General features: G+C 34.6%; 2 protein-coding genes and 2 pseudogenes across 3 annotated transcripts; 2 read left to right on the forward strand and 2 right to left on the reverse strand.

Annotated features, from left to right (window-relative positions):
- Positions 1–552: 552 nt before the first annotated feature.
- Positions 553–4,338, reverse strand: LOC143609118 (E3 ubiquitin-protein ligase WAV3-like). The gene is made up of 2 exons (XM_077083968.1): positions 4,000–4,338; positions 553–2,442 (listed from the first exon to the last, which is right to left on the reverse strand). Exons 1-2 carry the CDS (start codon positions 4,180–4,182, stop codon positions 553–555), a joined length of 2,073 nt encoding a protein of 690 aa, XP_076940083.1. The 5' UTR covers positions 4,183–4,338.
- A 7,274-nt stretch (positions 4,339–11,612) lies between these two features.
- Positions 11,613–15,064, forward strand: LOC143609115 (adenosine kinase 2-like). Its single transcript, XM_077083965.1, has 11 exons — positions 11,613–11,701; positions 11,816–11,869; positions 12,180–12,226; positions 13,153–13,184; positions 13,260–13,361; positions 13,423–13,567; positions 13,654–13,751; positions 13,842–13,912; positions 14,477–14,543; positions 14,621–14,804; positions 14,876–15,064. The coding sequence occupies exons 1-11, from the start codon at positions 11,613–11,615 to the stop codon at positions 15,016–15,018; spliced, it is 1,032 nt and encodes a 343-aa protein (XP_076940080.1). The 3' UTR covers positions 15,019–15,064.
- Positions 15,065–17,336: 2,272 nt separating this feature from the next.
- Positions 17,337–18,973, forward strand: LOC143609134 (AAA-ATPase At3g50940 pseudogene; annotated as a pseudogene).
- Positions 18,974–20,697: 1,724 nt separating this feature from the next.
- On the reverse strand, positions 20,698–24,757 carry LOC143609135 (amino acid transporter AVT1C-like; annotated as a pseudogene). Its single transcript, XR_013149374.1, has 9 exons — positions 24,575–24,757; positions 23,796–24,100; positions 22,414–22,628; positions 22,274–22,297; positions 21,969–22,149; positions 21,675–21,889; positions 21,455–21,590; positions 21,216–21,378; positions 20,698–20,714 (listed from the first exon to the last, which is right to left on the reverse strand). The product of XR_013149374.1 is annotated as an amino acid transporter AVT1C-like (transcript).
- Between the last annotated feature and the right edge of the window lie 264 nt (positions 24,758–25,021).

Genomic DNA, 25,021 nt, shown 5'->3' on the forward strand with positions numbered 1-25,021 from the left:
AGTAAAATGTGATATGAAATTGTACTAATGTGCAAATCAGAGTGTAAACCCACAATACCACCATCAAAAGGTGGTCATGAATATGATGGCACACAATTTGGCATAGCATGGGGCACCCATGTATGACCACCAAAGGTGAAAAAGACCCCTTTACCTCATCTTCAAACTAATCAACCTATACTTTCATGCAAGGTAAACCCCTTATTGTAAAGCTGAAAATAATAAAAACACTACACTTGTAACTTATGCATTGCAAGTTGTACCTCACATTAAAAAACCACCGAACTAATTATCCCCCACTGTTGCAAACCTTATACCCAAAATTACCATTTCTCCTTACGTGCATCACCCCCAAAAAATTACAAGGAAGAACACTTGAACCAAAAAAAAAAAAAAAAGGTTAACCCCTCACCTTTCCCCATTTCACCAATTTATACCCTCTCCCCCCAATCTTACACTTTTACCCCCTTTATTTATTGCTTTACACATTTAAAGCACAAAACTATCAACACCCAAAATCGTTCTTCCTATCCCCAAAAAATTATGTAAGTTTCACCTCGGTTTTGGTGACGCGAATGGCCAAATAGGTCGAACCGGGTGTTTACCCGAAGGACCACCCAAAAAAGAAGCTTGAGACCGAGTCAACAACTCAACCATTGACGGGGTTTGGTAGGCTTGAACCAGGCTTGAACTATCGGTCGAGTCTCCACGAGCCGTGGCTCGTTGCCATGAGTGTGAGCTTAGCCCGGATAATATGTAAGCCCGGCCTGATGCTTCGTACATTTGTCTACTAGCCATTCTTTCTTGCATTTCCTTGAGCTCGGCATCAAGTGCCACACATAGCCGGTCACCCGACTTAGCCGAGACCGTATCCGAGAGGACCCGTCTGCAGTTCTCGAGGGTAGACACGGCGTGTGCTAGATCACCTTCTTCCGCTGCAGCTCTCGCTTGTACCATGGCTTCTGCTGCTTGTAGCCTGTTCTTTTGTCTATCAACTTCAACCGAAACAACTTCTCCACTAACATTTTCGGGTCTTTTAACCCCAACATTCACGCTCTCTAAGTTGACCGTCTCTTCGGTCAATACATCAGCGTAACAGCATTTCACTTGCAACAAACGAGTCTCGTTAAAAGTCAACTCTTTCGGGACGTTGACCGATACAAGAAAATCCCGCTCCTCGTCCGCATACAAATCTCCCACGTCAGTGGACCCCGATTTCCCATCTGCCACCAACTGATTTTTGTAACTACCCGCCTTTAAACTTCCAATAACAACATTAGCGTTTACACTCTCGATAACCACCCGAGCATCTTTAACAACAACACTCAAAAGTCCACCTATACACTGAGCAAACGCATCTTGAATCATGCTTTCGGTTTCAATAAATGAAAACGTTCCACCCGAAATCTCCGAAACTGAGTGCAACGAACACGCATCATGATCCGCCCCAAACCCGAAAGCATGGACCGGAACTTTGACTCCCAAATTCCCGTCATCACACTGCTTTGACCGTGTTGACTGAGGGAGGAGTAACTCATGATTTGACTCGTTTTTCTGGTTTCCGTTTGCAATATAAGTATCTTGTCCATCCGATAACAAAATAATACTCGCAACCGGGTTACTCTCCCTTCGGTCTTCCATAACTTTAGCACCTTTTCTTAAACCTTCAGCAATATTAGTTCCACCGCTAGCCACCACTGAGTTAACTGCTTGTAGGGCCCGTTGCTTTCCCATATCCGACATTTTCCGAAGAGGAAACAGGCGGCGGGCAGTGGAGGAAAAGGCGATCACCGCCAGCCGATCTGCAGGCCCAAGATTCTGTATAACAAAACCCATGGCCCGTTTTAAAAGAGCGAGTTTTGTGCCCGCCATGCTACCACTAATATCAAGAACCGTGACAAGATCAACTGGGGCTCGTGGGGTCTGGTTAAGGTTAAAAGTTGGACCTACGCCTGAAACCGAAGCTGGAGCTTTGAGGTGAATCAAAACCGTGAAATCATTAACAGAACTGAAACGTGGGACTGCTTGAACCTCGGTGTATGTTTTGACCAATACCCGTTTAAAATTAGCGTCTTCTGAAGAGGTTTTGTTTGTCAGTTTAACGTCTAGCGGTTCGTCATCGTTGAAGACAGTTGGTTCTGGCGTTGGGGGAATTGGGGCAGCAGCGTGGCGGGCTGGTATTGGGCGAAGCAAAGTCATAACCGGGTTGTTGTGTGACCAATTTGCAGGGTTTATTCGGGTCCGACCTAATGGTGGGCCCGGATTGGTGGAACCCTGTAATGGAACTTCTTTCCATTTTGATCTACAAACCGGGCATATTTGGTTACCGTGTTTTATGTTTGATGTGATACACTGGAAATGGAACGAATGCGAACATTCGGCTGTGAAAATGGCTTGACCCTCTCCTCGTTTCATTGATGCTAAACATATCGTGCACGTTTTCTGTAATAACAAGATTTTCTTTTGTTAGAAAACGTAACCGAATTATTTCAAGATTTATGGTCTTTGTGAGCCAAATCATGATGCAAAATGACATAGTTTATATAATGTGGCAAGAAGTCTTAGCCTTTTGACTTAAGTCAAAGTCAAAACCATGAACAAACAAAAATCAGATTAGCATTTTACACTAAAATCAAAACTATGTTCCTTTTTTGTGCTACTAAATAGTTTTCCAATAATTTAAAACAGCTATCAGTTTTTTTTTAAATTAAACAAATTCAAATCAGTTACAAAGTTGAAAAGCATGTTGTTTGACTTTCAAAAGTCAAACAAGAGAACTTTTACACAAACAAAAGTAGAATAAGGCAAAACAAGATGAATTTGAATTGTAAACCTGCTTAAATTGCAATAAGAAATCTTAACCTTTTGACTTTTAAAAGTCAAAACCATGTGCCTGTTAACTAAAATAAGATTAGCATTCTTCACTAAAATCAAAAACATGGTCTAGTTTTTACAAATACATTTCCAATACTTTAAAACAACTATCAATTTTCCAAAAATTAAACAATTTCAAATCAATTTCAAAGTCAAAAAGTATTTAGTTTGACTTTCAAAAAGCCAAAATAAGACAGCATTTACAATAAGAACAGTAGAATAAGACAATGTACAATAGTGCAAGACAGCAACATTGAAAACAACAAGAATCAAAACCTTAAACCAAGAAAAATTTCATCAGTTAAGACAAATGCTTGGTTGTTTTTGTATTATCTTTTATCTTTTTATTTTCCTAATTCATCATTATTATAATTATGAAGTTTGCAACCCCAAGATGTAGTTAGTCAACAAATGAGGCCACTATCAACTCTAAATCTTCACTTTTTCTTAAAAAGAGATAATATTATAATATTCAATATAATAAATGAATTTCTGAAAGACAATAAACAAATCCAAGATTACGTGGTCCGGTGTGCATTGTTCGGTTCGGTTTTATCCTGTTTTAGGATAAATCCATACCAAAAACCAAAATTCCGGTTTTGAGAATTTGAAAAACTTTTAGTTCCGGTTTTTTTGGCATTGCCATTTATTTTAATTGACGACGAATCCTTTAAATGGGCTAGTTTCTAAATTCGGTTCCAATTGCCATTTAAACTTGAAAATTTGGGCCGGAAAAGAAGAAAACAGTTAGGCCAAAATAATGAATTTCTGCCTAATTCTTTTGTTAATTAATAATTAATTAATTAATTATCTAACTATTATATATATGCTGACTATTATAAAATTCAGTTTTTACAAAATCATAAAACCAAACCCGGCTAGGTTATATTAGTTTTTAAAATATTAGGTTTTGCAATTGAAAAAGAGGTGGCAGTGTATCTTGTTTCCTGCTTGCCAGAATCTCGTTTGATGTAATTTAAAATTGACCCTGGTCAGTGGTATTTATTATTAATTAGTTTTCCGATTTCGGATCAGTATTTTCGGTTTCATTCACACAGCACTGTTAACTCCGTGGTAAAATTGCTAACTAAATAAATAATAAAAAAAAACGCAATAATAATAAACCTTAGAAGATCTGTTAAAGCTTTTAGACAACCGTAACCGAGGAGACGCCGGCGCCGGAGACAACAATGCGGCACCTGAAGACCCATCGGAATGCTGCGGAGAATCGTGTATATCAGCCGTGGGCACATACACGCACAAATTAGACGCCAATGTGGACTTCAATTTCCTCCATTTAGTTCCCATTGAGACCAGATCTTGAAGAGAATAATTGAAGAGAGTGGATGGTGGCACGGAAACCGAGGTGGGTTTTTAGAGAGAGAAACAACAATGGAGGTTGGTAATGGCGGCCATTAATGGAGGGAGAGAGGAAGAGTTTGTGGTTTGACTTTTGGTTTTGTGTTTGTGTTTGGGAGATTCTCTTTTTATCCTACCTCAATGCTTAAAAGTTAAAAATATTAAGAAATCTTACTTTATATAAGTGACATAAATATAAAATATAAAACTAAAATATACCCAACTAAATAAATTTGTTACTGTGACAAATCATTTTTAATCACATGTTTCGGTATTTAAATGTATATTAATTTAACTTACTTATTTCCTTATAATGGGTGTACGAGTGGATAAAAGAAATAGCTAGTTTGTTATTATAAATTTACGTGTTTTCGCATGAAGCTTTGTCACTTCCATCAAGATGAAGAACTGGGTGAGAACTGGTACCGACTTCATGCACTTCATAGCATGTCAACGGACTTACAAGATCTAATCTTTTGCACCTACTAGGATTACACAAACTCTAATTCTAATAACACTCTAATTGACTAATTCTCAATCTAATAAACTTTAAATGGTATGTAGAATCCTCTGGCAGAAAGATAAAAGAAAGCGGTTCAAAATCGCGTATGAATATATTGAAACACTCCCCCCGACTACATCTTTGTATGAAAAAATGATACTCGGTGATCGATATTTTTGAATCAAAGCTTTCGGACTAGAAACCTAAATCTTTATCTCACTAACGTTCTAAAGTTTGTTTTCGGGAGTTTTCCTTTGTTTTTTTTTCTTTGTTTAAAGCACCTATTCAAGTCATTGTTGACCTTGAGAATATTTAGAAGAAACTTTTTTGAGGTAGCAATGATATCTTCTCAAAGATTCATTGGGTTTTTGGTATTGCATCTTATCGTTAAAAGTTTCAGGTGGTCTTGGTATTATATTATTAAGGAATTCGAACCTAGCTATATTAAATGGTGGTGGAAATTTAAAGTTCCTCGAAAGGCTTTGTGGATAGAGACATTATGGCTCTTCACTTTATCCCTAGGACGTGGATTCGAATTCCTGTTAAGACCACAGTGACAAGTGTTTGGAAGAATATCATGAGCATCGACTCGACTTCGAAGACCAAGTCAATTGATTTGAAGCGACTTTTGAAAGGGGCTCATGATAAAGGTAATTTTATTCTTTTTTAGTTTGATATTTGGTTAGAGGACCGCCCATTGAAAGATTGGTTCCCTACTTTATTTGATTCGAAATCAATAAAAATATGCAAAATTTTGGATAGGTGGTTTATATATTGGGAATACCATAGATTGGGATTTTGGTTGGAGACGGGTGTAATAATAAGGTGGTAAGTACAAATATTTGCAAGTAAAGGTTATGAGATTTTAGGTGAAAACATTGTCATTCGTAAAAAAAAAAAGGGTGCCCCTTTTTTCTAATGGAAATGACAATTGAAAATGAGAAAGTGAGGGTTGCGGTTCAACCAATATTCTAAGGGGTCAAATTGGCTCCCAACAAAACTCGATTTCTATGCTTGGAGGGCTTCGCTAATTGTTTGGTGGATCTTCATAACTGTCCAAACGGGGGCCTTTATCGAAAAAGAAAACGAAACTTCTTAAAGTGATTTTGGTAGACAACATGTTGGTGTCTTTGGCGTGCAGGAAACAACAAGGTTTTCAATATGGGGTCTGCTTACTATAAAATTGTTTATTAATTATAAATAATATTTTTTTCTTTTTAAATTAGATATTAAATTTTGGTATATTTCTATTTTATAGGATTTTCATATCAAATAATTGGTAAGCTTAATTTTTTTAATTTAATAAGATGTTATAACCCGTTTAAGAGCTATCTGGTTTTGGTAAGACCCATACACATGAATTTGGGTTAAATCAATGAGAGACCTCCATTTAAAAATTAAGCAATTTGATTGCTTCCATAAAAGGGGGGAGCGACCACATCGCGACACGTAGGATTTTAGGGTTTTGGTTTATATATATTATAGATATAAACGAAAACCCAAAAATTCTACGTGTCGCGATGTGGTCGCTCCCCCCTTTTATGGAAGCAATCAAATTGCTTAATTTTTAAATGGAGGTCTCTCATTGATTTAACCCAAATTCATGTGTATGGGTCTTACCAAAACCAGATAGCTCTTAAACGGGTTATAACATCTTATTAAATTAAAAAAAATTAAGCTTACCAATTATTTGATGTGAAAATCCTATAAAATAAGGATATACTAAAATTTAATATCCAGTTTAAAAAGAAAAAGATATTATTTATAATTAATAAACGATTTTATAGTAAAAAACATAAGCGGGTCATGGATCACAAAATCCAGATAGTTTTTAAACGGGTTATAACATATCATTTATTTATGAAACTCTTTCATCATCAAACCCTAAGTATATTATTAACTTTCTTACAATAAAGAAAATTAAAATCCCAAAAATAAATATTAAAAAATGAAAAATGTAAAACAACAATTCTCTCAAGCCATCAGATTGCTTTATTTGTAAATGAAGGCTTCTCACGCATTTGACCCAAATTAAAAGGTAAAGGTCTCACCAAACCCAATTACCCAGATAGCTCTTTAAACGAGTTATAACATCTCATTATATTAAAAATTAATCTCATAAAATATTTGATATGAAAATCCTATAAAACAGGGATATACTAAAAATTAATATCCTATTTTATTTAAAAAAAGATATTATTTATAATTGAGAAATAATTTTATAATAAAGAAAATAAACGGATAATGAGTATCACCAAACCCATATAGCTTTTAAACCGGATTATAACATATCATCTATTTGTGAAACCATTTTATCATCAAACCTCAAGTATATTAATTATTAATTTTCTTACAATAAATAAAATTAAAATCCAAATAGACATATATAAATATTGAAAACGAAAATGTAAAACAACCTCTATAATACGGGGGATAAAATCTAGTATATTATAGATAGATAACCAAAATAACAATTACTTTTATAGTTTTTAGATGAAATCTCATCGGGCTTATCTCCTAATAATCCAGTTTTTGACCATGGTTTTGGAATCCCCAAAGGCCCAAATACTATCTCAAGATATTGGGGTTTACACTTTACACCTTTACAAAATATATATAGTTTTCTGGATCTAAAAATATTAATAACCTTACATTTTGGTGAGGTGGTAACTGGTAAGAGAGTTACGATGTAGAATATGAGGTTAGTGGTTCAATCCATATAGATTCTAAAATTTAGTTTAAACAAAAAGAAATATAATGACTCACTGCAGTGGCGGGTCTAGACAAAAATCCCAGGGGTAACGTTTAAAACTTTCTTTTTTTACGGCATTTCATACTATGTAAACGAAACAAAAATAGAAACATAATACATGGGGTGCAAATTTCTCTTATTCAGTTTTTGAAAGCTTGAAATTGAACCAATGCACCATGTTCTTTTACTTTATCAAACATTTCTTTTTCGACTGCACAAATTAAAGCATTGTTTAAATACTCATCACCCATTCGCTTACACAAACCCGTATTGATAAGTTTCATTTTAGAAAAACATATTTCAACGGTTGCTGTTGCAATCGGTAAAACCAACGCTAACTTTAGTATTTGATTATGTTGAACGTGTTTCTGTTCAAACAAAAGTTAAAAAAGTTAATGTTTTGTCTTTGCTTTGGGCTATAAACATTGTTTGGGCTTTATTTGATTTGAACTTAAAAAAAAAATGATAATTTCGTTGAGCCTTTTTCTGTTTAATGTTTCTCATTCACACAAAAGAAAAAAAGGATTAGTTGTTTTTATTTGCTTTGGGCTATAAATTTGTTTGGGCTTTATTTAATTTGAACTTTTAAATTGGTTGGTCTTTAAACAAATAGGGGTAACGTAATTTTTTTCAGGAGTAGCGAAATACGAAAACCGACCCAAAAAGAAAAGAATTTACACTGCCGACGAAAAGTTGAGGGGTAGCGGCATCCACCCCTGACTCACTGGTATTACTTTTTAAAATTATTTGGTAATTTTGTGTCATTTGATTATCATACATGATACATATATAAAGTTATCAAAAAAATATATATCACTATGTTTTTACTGATTTCACATGACACCTTCTCGGTCGTATCATATTTTGATACTCCAAAATAATTAAATAAAAGCATGGTTAGACCAAAAGTATAATGTTAGGTATTACTGTATAAGTGAGCCTTTACCCCTAATTTCCTAGTGTTATTATGATGTCACATTTTTAATGATTATGAAGCCACTCTAACAAAGCCAAAGCATAATCCATGCATTCATGGCCATTATGAAGCATTGTGGGTTCCTGCTTCCTCAAACATCAATTTCAGGTTTTGGTGTAATTTGTCTAATGGTTCAATAGTTAAGGTTTGGTATCTTTGTGGTCTCACATTCAAAATCTAATTTAATAAGGGTCTTTCCATAGCAATGAGTTTCTTCATGATAGTGTTCTGGGTGAGTCAGGTCTGTAGTGTTAAAATCAGTATTAACGGTTGATATCTTTTCTTAGAAACACTTACTCAGATATTAAAAGTAGCTCTAAACGTTGTTAAAGTTTCTTTTGAGGTTTTGGTTGATTTGGCACGCATGTGAATAACAACCCATCTAACCCATCTTTTCCATAAGTATGATACAATTAGTTTAGGATAGAAAAAATAAATCTATAATGTTTGTTAACAATAATGAGATTAGGGTGCATAGAGTGTTTGCGGGAGGGTTGCAGTGCCGTCGCAGTATTGGCGAGAACATCGTCCTAGCCTTGATGCTGCTGAAATTAAATCCTGAGTGGTATCGCGATGTCGAACATTCTGTTAACTAGGGATGAGATCGGTACCGACTAGTCCCGGTCCCCAAAATTGCAAATTTTTGGTACCAGTACCGGTATCGAAATTTTCGGTTCGGTACCGGTACCAAAGGTAAAAAATTCGGGAAATACCGGTACCGGTCCTTGTCCCTGTCCCGACCGAAACTCAAAACTTTGGCACCGATTTGGTACCGTCGACGGTACCAAATCGGTAACGATTTCGGTACCGGTGCCGGTCAACCGGATTTGCCCATCCCTACTGTTAACAGTCCAATTTTAAAGTTAATAAATTTTACCCTATAAATTAGTAAATCTTTAATTATTATTGTTAGATTTACTAGATTCGGAGTTACGGCCCAAAGTCAACCTCTTTAGTCATTACCCAGATATGTTTAAGCCCATGTAATAAGTTTATACAGTAACCGATTTAGCCCGATACAACTTCGATAACTATGTAAGAAAAGTATATCATAAGAGGGCTTGAGTTATTCTAAAAGGAAAAAACAACAAAAATGAAAAATGTGAGAAGCCATAATTAATTGACATGTGTTAAATGGGAACCAAAAGAAAAGGGATAAAAGTAACGGTACACATTTTCTTTCTCCGTATACAAGTTACACGTTAATTCTCTCATCATTTTAAAACATCTATAATATTTTCATATGATATTTAAAAAAAAAAACTCACCGTAATAACAAGCGTTTTTTAATTTTTAATATGACTATGATTTTGTTATAAAAATTAAAACAAAAATTACGTCATTGTGTCTTTTTGCTTACCATTGTGTCTTTTTCGTTATTGTCTTTTTGTTTGTTATTGTGTTTTTTTTTTGTCATTGTCTCTTTCAACTCATCATTGTATGTTTTTTAAATCCTAATAACACCGTTGTATGATAATAATATGTAAATATAATAAAAAAATACCAACAAATTATTTAATACATAAAACACAATGATGAATACATATTACACAATAACTTGAAACGTAAGACACAATGATGAATACATATAACACAATGACCTGAAACGTAAGACACAATGGTGAATACATATAACACAATGGTCTGAAACGTAAAATACAATGGAAACTACATATCACACAATGACTTAAACGTAATACGCAATGAACATATACTATTTTTCTCAAATTGAGTGAATGTCACATGTCAATTCCGAGGAAAAGACAATGAATGTATTACGCAATGACTAAAACATGATGATAAGTAGAAAGACAAATGTTGAGCACAAAGGCACAATGACAAACAAAATGACACAATGATGTAATATTTTTTTTAATCTTTATCTTTAATATGAGTGCCAATTGAAAAACAAAATGACCAAAATCTATAACACAATGCATAGAAAAACCCAATTAAAACACAATGAACAACCAAATAACACAATATAAAAAGTTTAAATAACCATTATTTTTTTTATTTTTATATAACAATATGATATTCATATTCAAGATAAAAAAACGCTTGTTGTTATGATGAATTTTTTAAAAAAAAATGTCGTATGAAAAAACTATGGACGTTCTAAAATGATGGAGGAACTGGCATGTGCAGAAAGAAAGTCATCATAAGTGGGTTATTACCTTAATGCCATTCTCATCAATTTTTATTTTTAAATTAATCTCTACCATCCAAATCTAAGATTAATAAATTGGATTCCTTCTCATCTTTCTTATTTTTGTTGTATTTTAACTTCCATCGTAAAAGGTTATTTGAAAAACAAGCAAAAAGTTAAAAGTGATATATAAAAGAAAAAGAAGCCAAAATACTTAAGGCATTGAAACGCTGAGAGGCTTTCTTGATTGGCTTGTTGACTAGCAGAACATTTTTTTATAGTACCGTCGCGAGCCTAATTAATACTAATTAAATTCGTGATGACTTCATGTTTTAATAATAAAAAACACGTCGTTTAAATATGTTTTTTTTTCTTGTCATAATTTATACAGATGCCGGTACTATTATCGGCGTTCATAATATACTTTTTTGGTTTAGTGTCACCACTATCAGGGCTGGCCATGAGAATTCACGTGTCTCACTCGAAGCCTTAACGTACTAAATAATGTAAACAATTTTTTTTAAACGACAATTAAATTTATGCCAATAAACATAACAATTAGAAAAATAATGGTATTAGAATGGGTTTATGAAATACTGAATACGTTAATAACTAACCGAGCATTTGTCAAGCTCTCCTAACATTCTTGATAGCAATTTGATGAATCAACTCTTCGTAGTTTATCCTCTCTAATATTTTGTTCTCGATAGCTATCATTGCCAACCCGCTAAGTTTTTCTTTAAGCATTATGGATCGTAAATAAGATTTCGATTACTACAACTTCGAAAAACTTCTTTATGTAGATGCTACTGTGACCGCGGGTGTTCAACGTCGGCGTTGTTGTTATCCCGCTTATTCATTTCATTTTTTTTATTTACTAAACACCTAAAATAAAATAAAATAAAATGGCATAAATATATAAGTAAGCGGCGACAATTTTAAGGTGTTTCTTCAAGGTCTGGCTGTTTCCTCAGATCGTGACGTAAACCCTGAAAAGAAAATGGGTGCAGATTACAAAGGAATCCTTTTGGGTATGGGAAACCCTCTTCTTGACATCTCTGCAGTAGTCGACCATCAGTTCCTCTCTAAGTAATCATTTTCTTTTCTTTTTAATGCATACAGTCATTTTGATCAATAAATAATTTGTTCAGATTTAATTATGCATGCATAAATATATAATAATAAAAAGTTTGATATCATTAGGTATGATGTCAAGGTGAACAATGCTATCCTTGCTGAAGACAAGCATTTGACTATGTAAGTGTTTTTCCATCTTAATAATAATAATAATAACAATAATTAATAATAATAATAATTTAGAATTATGATATTTCTATGGGATATGTTATTCATACACCCTTTGGTTATCCACACACCCTACATATGATCGTATAGGATCGTATTGAACCCCACTTGAAAGGGATGTGTGGATAAGTTAAAGGGCGTGTGGATAACCGGAGCCTATTTCTAATCAAAGCCTTTTTGTAACATCACACCTAAGGTTAATGATCACATGCTGCATATTTGTTATATTATATTGATTTTGATGGTCTTATTTTGGTTTCAGGTATGATGAAATGTCTTCCAAGTACAAAGTAGAGTACATTGCTGGAGGTGACTTTTTATATAATTCTTATCATTTGTTGCTTACAAATACTCTTGTTATAAAATCCAAACCGTTTCTGGTATGGGTGTTCATGCTTCAGAGCATGGTTGGGATTGAGTTTGAAAAATGCTTATTGGTTTATTGGTTTTTTCAAAAAGCCATTTTGAAAATCCAGAATTTGGGGCTTTAAAAAACTGCTTTTTAACCTTTTTAAAAAACTAAAATAAAAAAGATTTTTGTGATTGCCAAACACATTTTAACTTATTGGTTTTTTGAAAATACTAATAAGCCAATAAGCATTTTCAAACTCAATCCCAAACATACTCTCACTTTCCCAGTTTTGACAAAAATTTTGGATAGAACCGCTAACTACAATTTCAGAAAAGGACAGAACTAGTTGGTTTTCAGTTTTTCACTATTTTATGGGTTGGCGATTGACAAAAAAAGTTTTTTTTTCCTTTTCATTTTTTACTTATCATTTTAAATGATGAGGATTGTGGTAGGTCCGTCAATTTTACCCATACAAGGTTAACCTAACCAGAGCAAACTCGTTATCCGGATACCCAAAAACCGATTGTTTAAGGGTTGGGTATCAGTGATACCTTTAAACATCAAAATCTTGAATAACCCGAACCGATTAACCCAACCACATTGGTTCAACTTTTGGCCTGTTATCAAGAACTCGTGAATACGCATTAACTTTCCAAATAGTGGAATATTTCGGAACAAACGCGTAGTATGTAAGCCAAAAGTTTTTAAACTTAACAAATATGTCCAAACCCGAACTACCCAATCGGATTTAGATAATGGTCGGCTATCGACTACAAAATCATACACAAAAGCCCGACTCAAACTACCCGAAACCCATATAATAAACCTGATCAACGCCCCTAGATTGTGGTACTGGGCTCTAATTTTCAGTATTTTACTGTAGGTGCTACTCAGAATTCAATCCGAGTCGCGCAGGTAATTAGTTAAACAACTGTTTCATACTTTCATTAGGATTTATAAATGAAGAACCCTGGTTTACCCTTTTTGTAGTGGCTACTTCAAATACCGGGCGCAACAAGTTTTATTGGTTGCATTGGGAAGGACAAGTATGGGGAGGAGATGAAAAAGAACTCCAAAAGTGCTGGTGTTAATGTATGTACTACTTGTTTTTATTTAAATAAGTTACATGTTTTTCTAATGATAATGCTTTTAGGTGCAATATTATGAGCATGAAACCGCACCAACGGGTACATGCGCTGTTTGTGTCATTGGTGGCGAGAGGTCACTTATTGCCAACCTGTCTGCTGCGAACTGCTACAAGCCCGATCACTTAAAACGTCCAGAAAATTGGGCTCTCGGTACTGATTCTGCACTTCAGTTTTTTTTTCTTAAATTATTTCATGCATATGTTTAAGGTTGCTAATTAAGATCAACTGTTTGATAGTTGAGAAGGCTAAGTACATTTATATTGCGGGTTTTTTTCTTACGGTGTCTCCCGAGTCAATTCAGCTTGTAGGTCAGCATGTGGCTGCAACCAAGAAGGTAACAGCAATAATGCTTTCAAACCCTCAAACCAAACATGAAACACCCCTAAGTTTCTTATATTGATTTTGACTTAATTTAAACATGCAGGTTTTCATAATGAACTTATCTGCACCGTTCATCTGTGAATTCTTTAAGGATGCTCAAGATAAAGCCTTACAGTGAGTTTTATCTGTTGTTCTATCAAGTTATTATCAGGGGTGCAAAACTTACCTAGCCAAGCCAGGCCCAAGCTCGACTAAGCTCGAGTTCTGCTCGCTAACTTGAGCTCGAGCTTGAACTTGACTCGTGAGTAGTTTACAAGTAAGAGCTTGGCTCATTTATTAATTAATTTGCATATTTAAAACTATTTTATATATACATATACATGTATAAATTATACTTTTTTTTATAACATAATATGCATTATATGGTTTTTTTATCATAATTTTAAATATAATAAGTATTATTATATATATATAAGTATATATTTATTTTTTTTAATAAAGTATATATAAATAGTAGGCTCTTTAGGCTCGCGAGCCAGCTCGAGCTTGATAAGTTAAGCTCAGGTTCTGCTGTGGCTCGTTTTTTAGTCTCGAGCTCAGTAAGGCTCAGCTTGATTCAAGCTTTTAGCAAGCCCATATCGATTAGCTCACGGGCAGCTTGGCTCGTTTACTCCCCTAGTTATCAGTCCACATGTAGAAAATTTCTTTTTAAATATTTCCTGTTAAATAATAATGTAGGTATGTGGATTATGTTTTTGGAAACGAAACCGAAGCAAGAACATACTCAAAGGTTCATGGTTGGGAGGTAAGAGCCATTTTGTGGTCCAACACGACACTAGATGATTAAACGCGAAAATAGAAATATAACTGCTCGTTTTTCAGACCGATAATGTGGAGGAGATTGCAGTCAAGATCTCTCAATTACCAAAAGCATCCGGGGCCCACAAGCGGATTACTGTAATCACTCAAGGTGCTGATCCTGTTGTAGTTGCACAAGACGGAAAAGTTACTAAATATCCCGTCGTCTTCCTGCCAAAGGAGAAACTTGTTGATACCAATGGAGCAGGTTTGAATATTTTTATCAAATGTTTTACATGTTCACACATGAAACTTGTTGATACAAATGGGTGTATTTAGGTGATGCATTTGTTGGGGGATTTTTGTCTCAAATGGTTCTTGAAAAGCCGATTGCGGAATGTGTTAGAGCCGGGTGCTATGCCTCCAATGTGATTATCCAAAGATCAGGGTGCACCTTCCCAGAGAAGCCTGATTTTAACTAGATTTCAAACTTCTGTAGATCTTGAGGTTTTGAATTATGTCGTGTTTAACCTTACAACGTACGTTTTACAGCAGTCAATAACAAAATCAACTTATTTGATTCGTTTGCAAATGCGATATGATTATAAGCCAAATTAACTGATGATGTTAGATGCGACTTATGTTATCAAAATTTACAAACACTGAAGTTTATTATTTCCACATAAGAGATTTAAAAGGAATTAATCCAAAGATAGCCTAAAGTAGTCTTTATCTTCTCTACCACTAGTGAACGGTGAACCGAATACGATTTGTTAAAGAAAACGGCCTCGCTCTAGCCTTCCAAATGCATAAACCAGCTGCCATGATAAACCCGGTGTTGTAAAATTGTTAGTCGCTAGTCAGGCGGTGGGGTGGGGACTAGTGATTAATCGGGATTAATCGAGATTAATCAGGATTAATCGGATCCGACTTTAACGTTTTTCAGTTTTCTATTTGCGGGTGCACATTTTTAAATGTAATTTTCAGTTTATACATACACAAACACATCTTATCCGGAAATTAGCTGGAAGCCACTGGTTTTTTCTGGAATCTCATTAGAAACCACTGATTTTGGCCGTAATCTCACCGGAAATCGCCGATTTTGGCTAGAACCTCATCAAAAGAGCCAATTAGGTCCGATTATTCCTGATTTTGGCTAGATTTGGTCATTGGCTGATTAATTGACCGATTAGCCCAAAATTAATCAGTGAAGTGGTGACTAGTGATTAATCGTGGATTAATCGACGCCTGCAACACTGGATAAACCCTTGTAAAATCTTCTTTTATTATTGTCAATGGAGACGGTTTGTGCACTTTTATCAAATCACGAACAAAGAAAGCGTATACAGGTGGAATTCGACACCAAGAGGTAATTACACTCCAAACCCTCTAATACAAGAACCTGCTAATCATTCGGCGCCTGAAAGATGACGTTGTTTCTGGCCCATGAGGTGATGATGATGATGATGATGATATCGATTTGAACTGTGCGTTTAACTACATATTCCCGAAATATCAAGTACCCACCAAAAAAGGACGATGAAGAATGACCAAAAAACGAGTACGTGCCTCGTGATCCATGGCATGGTGAACATGATACCCCCTCAGATAATCCATGGTATAACCCAGAGCGCAATACTGACTCGAATTAGTTATTTTAAATGTGTTTTCAATCATGTTTGAGAAATATTTAGAATTAAACTTTGTTTTAATTAAAAACATATTAGATTAGAATTAGGGAAAATTCTCAAAATGGCTCTGTTTTGGAAATAGATTCCATTTGTGTTCCTCAAACTTAATAGTTTCAAAAATGTCTCCTCTAACTCATCTTTGACCATGCGTTAGGAAATCTAACACGTTTTTGACGACATGCTATCAATAATACATCGTCAAAGAAGCGTTAGATTTTCTAACACATGGTTAAAGATCAGTTAAACCTCCAAACACGTAGTAAACGATGTGTTAGTATCAAACACATAGTCAAAGATTTGTTAGCCTTTTGTTTGTTTTTTTAATATTATATTTTTATAACTAGTTTTACTTATATTTGTTTTTCTTTTAAAACTTTTAATATATAAAGTTTCAGATTATTTCGAATATACCGACGAGACATGCTTACTTTATCTACATGTTGACATAAATTTTATTTAAAATTGAGCGGGGTCAAATTTTATTGAACATTTCGATATTGATTTGACACGACTCGAGTTTGAGTAAGTTTATGTCTGTCCGTAGATAAATGTAAACATGTCTCGTCGGTATATTCGAAATAATATAAAACTTTATATATTAAAAGTTATAAAAGAAAAACAAAATATAAGTAAAACTAGTTATAAAAATATAATATAAAAAAAAACAAACAAAAGCTAACATATCTTTGATTATGTGTTTGATGCTTACACATCGTTGACTACTTGTTTGGAGACCTAACTCATATTTAACCATGTGTTAGGAAATCCGTCTTTGACGACGTGTTATGCTAACATGTCGTCATAGACTTGTTATGCTAACATGTCGTTAAAGATTTCCTAACACATGATTAAAAATGAGTTTAAGAATGACATTTTTGGAATTATCAAGTTAAAAGGAATAAAAATGAAATCTATTTTTGGAATTATGAGGGGTTGGTTTTGTGTTATATGCATCTTGTAGGGGGTTAGATCTAATTAAAAGACACCGACTTTATGTTTAATTGTTATTACAAAACCTAACGGGCTTAACCCAAAAACTTAACCCTAAACAACAAATTATTACAATATAAATAACACATTATTAATTCCTCATTCATTCCCTAACCAACATGTCTCTCCCGTCAACTAAACCCCGATATGCCACGGCCAAATCAATCATCTCCACCGTCGGTTCCATCGCAGCCACCGCAATGGTAGTTCGCAGCGTCTCACGTGACCTCTTACCCCGTGAACTCCGAGACTACATTTACCTCAGCTGCCGTAACTTCGTCAACAAGTTTTCCACACAGTTGACCATGGTTATATATGAATCCGAAGGGTTTACCGACAACTAAATCTACACATCCATCCGCACAACTCTACCTTGCGGACCGAGTATCCGCGGACATCCATCGTTTAAAGGTCACGAAAAACCCTAACGAACAACCCATTAAGGTTGCTATGGAAATAAACGAAGAGTTTATTGATGTGTATAATGGTGCCAAGTTTAGTTGGTCTTTGGTTTCCAAGAGGAATGCAACGAGAGAGTACTACACTCATGACGAGAATGGCCGGTCGATTCGATCTGATCTTCGATCCTTGGAGCTCACGTTTCATTGCAAACACAAAGATCTCGCGTTGAATGAGTACTTCCCGTTTATTATTAACTACGCCAAGTCGAAGAAACAAGCGGTTAAAACGTTGAAGCTGTTCACTGTTATTCGTATTTCCCTACTGCGTGGGCTTCGGTGAATCTTGATCATCCTGCGACGTTTGAGACGGTGGCGTTGGATGCTGGGATTAAGGAGATGGTGATGAAGGATTTGGATAGGTTTTTGGAGAGGAGAGAGTATTATCGGAAAGTTGGGATGGCGTGGAAGAGAGGGTACTTGTTGTATGGTCCTCCTGGGACTGGGAAATCAAGCCTGATTGCGGCTATGGCGAATTATTTGAAGTTTGACATATATGACTTGCAGTTGGCTGGCATCAACTCAAACTCTGAGTTGCGGAGGTTGTTGGTGGCGACGGCTAACCATTCGATACTGGTTGTTGAGGACATTGATTGCTCGGTGGAGTTGCATGATCGGGTTCGTGTAGAAACGAAGAAAGGTACTACAACTAGTAAAAACAAAGAACAAGGTTCCGCTGAAAAACCCAAGGTTAGTACACAATTTTCTTTTAGTGTAAATACATTATATAAGTTAATAATTAAATGCATATGTTTTAAGCACATGTAGTTTAGTAATTAAAAGGATTATTTATAATAATCTAACAACAATTATTTTGGTAAGATAACATTGTCAGGTTTTCTTAACTTCATTGACGGCTAATGGTCAAGTTGTGGTGACGAAAGAATCATAATATTCACGACAAACAGGAAAGGCAAGCTTGATCCTGCCCTAATTCGTCCGGGTCGTATGGACGTTCACATCCACTTGTCATACTGCACCCCAAGCAGCTTTAGACTGTTGGCCTCCAACTACCTTGGTATCACCGAGCACAATCTTTTTGAAGAAATTGAGAATTTGATTTGCCAAGTGGAGGTCACGCCTGCTGAAGTAGCCGAACAACTTCTCAAAGACGACGACCCTGATGTTGCTCTGGGCAACCTCATTAAGTTTTTTCATGTAAAAAAGAAGGAAATAGAGGACGAGGAAAGGATGGAAGAAGAAAAGGCTGCAAAAAAGAAGAAGAAGAAGAAGAAGAAGAAGAAGAAGAAGAAGAAGATAATGAAAAGGAGCAACAAGAGGATGAAGTGAATAATTAAGAGGTTTGGATAATTACTATCTGACTATTATATGTTAATGAAAACGCTGTGAGGTAATGTGATAATTATAATGGACTAAGTTAAAGGGTTGTGAATGTTGCAAAATGAAAGCTAGAAGCAGATTTTAAAAGGTGTTTAAGATTGCTTAACGTATGAGTGAAAAAGTTTCATAAGTTATAAGTTTGTAACTCATGACTTACATCAGGGTTGACTCAACGAATGTGGAGGCCTAAATCGAAATAAGATTTTATGGCTTTTTTGTCACAACTATTAAGAAAAAAATGTTGCTTATTACAAGTATGGAACTCATAACTCATACTTTAGTAACAAAAAAGCCTACCACCACACCAATGCATTACTTCAAGTTTTCTTTACCTGTTATAATATATCTATATATAAAGTGTTTTTGGACTTAGAGGCCTTAATTAAGCGTGTGCCTAAAACCTTAACTTTTTTTCACTGTCCCACGAGCCATCCTTGACTTTTACATCTATAGGATAGAGGAGCCTATGCATTCATGTTTAAGATTCTAGCAAAGGAACAGCTCGAGCATGCAACTAGTCTAGGACAGGAAAAAAAATATTTATACGCAAAAGGAGGACTAAAAATAATAAAGTATATTGTTTTCTAATGACTTTCAGTGGCGGACGGACTTGAAGGCCAGGGGTATAGACCCCCACTCAGTTTTTTCTAATTTAGTAGTGTATTTTGTTTCAAAAATTGTCTCTAAACTTAATAGGTCCCGTTTATTAACTTAATTTTTTTCCCTGGCCCCCTAATTCCTGATCTTTTCTTCCTGGCCTAGCTCAAGCCCAACTAAAATTCACTTTAACATCTTTGTAGTTTTCCCCGGTTCACACAAAGAGTAAAAGTCAGTACTCAATTGTGGATATTTATAATTGTAACAAAAAATAAATGATTTAAAACTTAAACCTAAATAAAGTTTTACTCATAAGTAAGAATATAAAAATTATTAAATAACTAAACTATACCGAAAGCTTAATAATAAGTTGTATTATGAAGAATAAATATTAATATTGTATCTACTTACATTATATACATAATAAAGCGGATTTAATTCACTTTCAGAGAAGATCCTTCAAGAGTTTGGTCATCGCTTTAAGATTAACACAAAGTTACTTCATGGCAACTTTGAACCCGTATATATGGTTCATTTTTCTATGTTAGTTGTGTGCAAAAAGATGAAAGATTTGTTAACTTTGAACTCGTATGGTTCATTCCTTTGACATCACAATTATTTAAGCTAGTATTAATTTGCCTGTTGCAACCGTAACGGTTGAGAAATGTTTTTTGATAGTAAAGATCATAAAGACAAATTGCACAATCGAACAAAGAATAAATTTTCCATATACACTTTTCTTTTCTTTATTATTTTTACCTCCACAGAATAAATATTTTGGATTCGCCACTAATGACTCTTAAACCGATTTTATCCTTAACTGAAACTTCATACACTCACTTCACAAGAACATTACAAGCTTGCGATTTCGTACCAAAAACAAGACTTAAAGCATGTGTTTATTTCATAGCGATTTTCCTTCTTGTGAGTTCACACTTTGTTTCAAATTAAACATTGTAAAAAACAGAACAAACTTTTTGGTGGTCTCCACATTCCCAACGTATATGCTAATTAATAAAAAAAAAATCAAAACTATTGATGGGTATTGTGGACATTTTGAACAGTTTGGTTCTGTTGGTCAACATCAACCCCCTCCAATGCCTGATTATACAAAATGTTATGGACAAATTATTTAAAAATCGCAAAAAGAACTCAACCAAATGATCTTTATTATTAATAAATCACGGGTTAACAACCAAACCTCCAAAAATGTTATCAAGATATGATCTTTATTAAAGAAAATATTTTTTTGGTAAAATAATCACCTTCTGAATGACCCTGCATCCATGCATTTGAAGACTAGGATGAAATGTGCAAGCTTTTGGAAACATAAATGATATTTTCTGTAAGTTCTTTAGTTAAAGGATGAAAAATATAACTTACTAAACATCATTTTTGTATAACATAGTTGTTAATGTGATAAATTAAACAATAACAATGTATTATCTTTTTCAACAATATTATATTTTAATAAAATATACATGACTTCTCATCACATCTAAAATAAGGTTGATACTTGCTACCATTACCATACCAACATCTTTAGTTAAACAAGAAAATAAAATGCATCAATTCGTGTGCAGGGTGGGGGGAGAGACTTACCAAAGAAGGGAATGGTGAGTGCTACAACCAAAATAGAGAGCACCAAGCCCGTTCGAATGAGGATGGAATATGCACGATTCATACGCTTGGATGGTATCAATTCCTCAAGACTCATAGCGACCGGAGATATGGTTAAAGCATATTTGGTAAACGGGTTGACTACCTGCAAACAGAATAAAAGGCGGATATGAGTACACTAAAGTTTTAATTAAGAGACGCGTAATATGCAGTTAACTTACTGTTGTCCACACAGCAACTTTGGAGGCAATTAAACTAGTTGGCAGGTTAAGAGTAAACTGTGATTCTGTTAATTCACCAAACATCAAGTATCCCATTACCGCAACTATAGCATAAAGAACAGCACATATTCCAAAACTGCATACAAAACAAATAACATATTCAACAATGACTCTAGACGCGCGCATGTTGACTTTTTCATGGTCAACAAGGGTACTTTACCTGGCAAAGAGGACCATAGGAAATTGCTTCCTATCTGCCATTGATGTATAAATATTAGGAAAAATAGCATGCCCTGAATAACAGTAGCCCTAAAGCCACAGGGAAACCCGAGAGGTTGAATGCCTTTGTGGTTTCAACTTGAAAGCCAACTTTATCAACCAAACCGACCCAAAACAAGCAAATGGCTACTAGAAGCGACGCAATAACTCCACCGACTGTTTACAAAGGTTAAATCATTAAAACACATTAAACACTTTAAAGATATTTGATTATTAGTTAGTTCATATTACTTACCAGATATGTAACTGAGAACACTCATGTCACGAAGCCAAACTGGAGGAAGCACGACAATAGTGATGAGTATAGCAAATAAACAATGTGCAGAAAGTATAGAGCCTCCAAAATTTATATGTGCGTTTGGAAATAGAGACGATAGATTATCGCTCTCCAAGATTACATACTCAATGCAACATGCCTGCAGCAAAGAAATTAACTTTTAACATAGAAATAAAAATAAATTTTTTGGATCACATAAATGAAATATGACTAATTCATAACGCTTAAAAGATATAAATGTAGTTTAAGACATATATACTTACATATAACTCCACATACAATATAATCTGCATCAAAAATGAAACAAGCAACTAGTTAAAATGTATGGCTGTGATATACATGCAAACATCACATTCATATGTATGTATATGTTATTTTCAAGTAGTTAATGAAATGAACTTACAGAAATGATTAATCGGCCTCGTGTGCCAAAGGCAGCCTGGCCAATATCTGGATAAGTCTCAAGGCCCAGTTGACTATCCAAACAGTTTCGAAGGAGGATGCCCGTGTAGAAAGAGAGAGCACCAAAGACGAACAATAATACTAATCCAATCCATCCTCCTTCTTTGACTGCATATGGAGTTGAAAGAATTCCAACTCCACAAAGAACATTTATGCCTGCACAAAATTATCATGTGAAAGATTATAAACACTATGCGCATTGCTACATGAGTAAATATTATTAAGGAGCAAAGATAGTTGAGTTTCAGAAATCACATTCTTTACTAAAATCAAAGATGCATGAGTAACTATAAACTCTTTTTGAACCAAAATGGCTCGCTAAAAGCTTGAACCATGCCAAGCTTAAACGAGCTCGAGCTTCAATATAACATTGTTTAACAAACAAGCTCGCGCTTAAATATAAGATTGTTTAATAAAAGAGCCCGAGCTAAAATATAAGATTGTTTAATAAGTGAGTCCGAGCTTCGCTTATCGAGCCTAAACGAGCATATTATTTATATGATTTTTATTTAATATATTAATATATATTTATAATAATTATTATTTTATATAAAATTATGATAAAATAACAAAAGTAATTTGTATTATGTTATACATAAAAATTTAAAATAAAAATATATGTAAAAGATTACCGTAAACATAAAAAACTACTTAAAAAAAATAAGCGAGCCCAACTCAAGCTTGAAAAACTACTCACGAGCTGAGTTTGAGCTTAAAAATTAGAGCTGGAAATGAGTTGAGCTCGAGTTCTCGTAAGTTAAACGAGCCGAGCTCAAGCCTAGACAAGCTCGGGCTCGTCTCCACTCGTTTACATCCCTAAATTCAAATCAAACAGAGTAATGACTACATTGACCTATAAGTTGTGAGAATTTAACTGTGTGGGCCAACAAGTATGGTAGGAGAGAGAGAGAGAGAGAGAGAGAGAGAGTAGACCAAATTATGGACCAAGCTTGCCTTGGTTAAATGCTCTACTGGGGACCAAAACTTAAAGGGGCCATCAAACCAATTTTAGTCAAATGGTAAAAAAAAAAATTTTGTAGCAATCAGATATTGGTCTCTTAAAACATAACTAGCATAATTTTAAGCATGCACATACTCCAAACTCCAATCTTGAAGCATGCAACACCAGAAAAAGTAGCAGCAGATGAGAAAAAAAGGTTTGACTCCACAAATATCTTTGGAGCTACAAGAACTCACACTTTATATGCAAAAGTAAACTAGCAAATGTTGTGTAAATGCAAACATTGGTACTCTTATATTAATTGGTTTTAAGTTTTTAATTTAACCAAAACAGCAAACAAAATATATGTTCATATTGCATACCATTAATCACGGATTGACCAAACGAGCTCTGCCTCGAAAGAGGAAGCTCATGTGCAGCCTTAGAAGATTTCTGATAATGTGACAACCTCTTGGCGGATGATCCGCGTGGAGGAAGGGAATGAGAACTAAGTCTTTCTTGTGACTGCTGTGGCAAAAAAGGTTTGCTCAAACTTGGTAGTATCTCGGGTGTATGTCTTTTCGTTATTGATGATAAAAGGAACGAACTGCCTAATCGAGATAGCGTAGGGGTCCCCAAAAAGTTCAAAGTTGGTGATGGTACACTACTGTACATATCAATCGATTGCCTGAAACATCAAACATGAAACACCTTTAACCACTTTATTTCGTATGAAACCTATACAATTAACCCTTTTAACTACATATTATTAGCATCTTGTTTAGAACTGCAAATTAGCCAAGTTGCTCCCGAGCTACTCAAGATCGGATAGATAAAAAGCTCGAACCTAACCGAGCTTTTTCCAGCCCAAGCCTTAAATAAAGCCCGCTCAGTTATCAAGCTCGAGCCTCGTGTATTTTCAAGTTTGACCTCTTTTGAAATTTTATTATGCATTAATTTCACATATGAGCTCGAGCCCTCGTTTAAGGTTTTTCTCAAAATATACAAATGCAATTAAAAAACGTATATAAATCAATTAACAAATATTAATAATAATCAAGCCGAGCCCGAGCTTTGGTCCTCTCATTTACATCCCTAATCTTGTCACTAGTAACCTTAGTTTATCTTGGAAAGCAAACAATGGATTAAATGTTAAGCATACCTGTAACTTTGAGGCCATGAAGGGTTTAATGAATTAGGTTTACTCTGTTGCTGAGTGTTATCATCTGAATTAATTAGAAAACTCTGAATCATTACCATCATCTTCCCCTACAATCGAATCATCATTATCTTCATCCTCGTCACTCTCAATGTAAAACGCTTGTTCTGACTCCGAATTCCTCATATTATCTCCAAAACTTCAAACATAAAATAAAAAAAGTTGATAAATGTCACAATTACAATTACACCAACACCAGTTTTAAATCAATTGTGTGTAATTACGTAAATTAAGCCAATCAAACACAAGTACACAAGGAAACATGCATGATAGCAGACGCTAGATTGGTTGAAAGTTGAAACTGATAAGCAGATATTTCAGGATATTATATATTCAAATTCAACTACTGACTCCGATATATAAGGATCAACCAAATCGAATTATTATGTA

Source organism: Bidens hawaiensis, unplaced genomic scaffold (assembly GCF_021521415.1).
Source record: "Bidens hawaiensis isolate Kalapana, Puna unplaced genomic scaffold, B.hawaiensis_p1.1 tig00419494_1, whole genome shotgun sequence".
Classification (NCBI taxonomy): Eukaryota; Viridiplantae; Streptophyta; class Magnoliopsida; order Asterales; family Asteraceae; genus Bidens; species Bidens hawaiensis.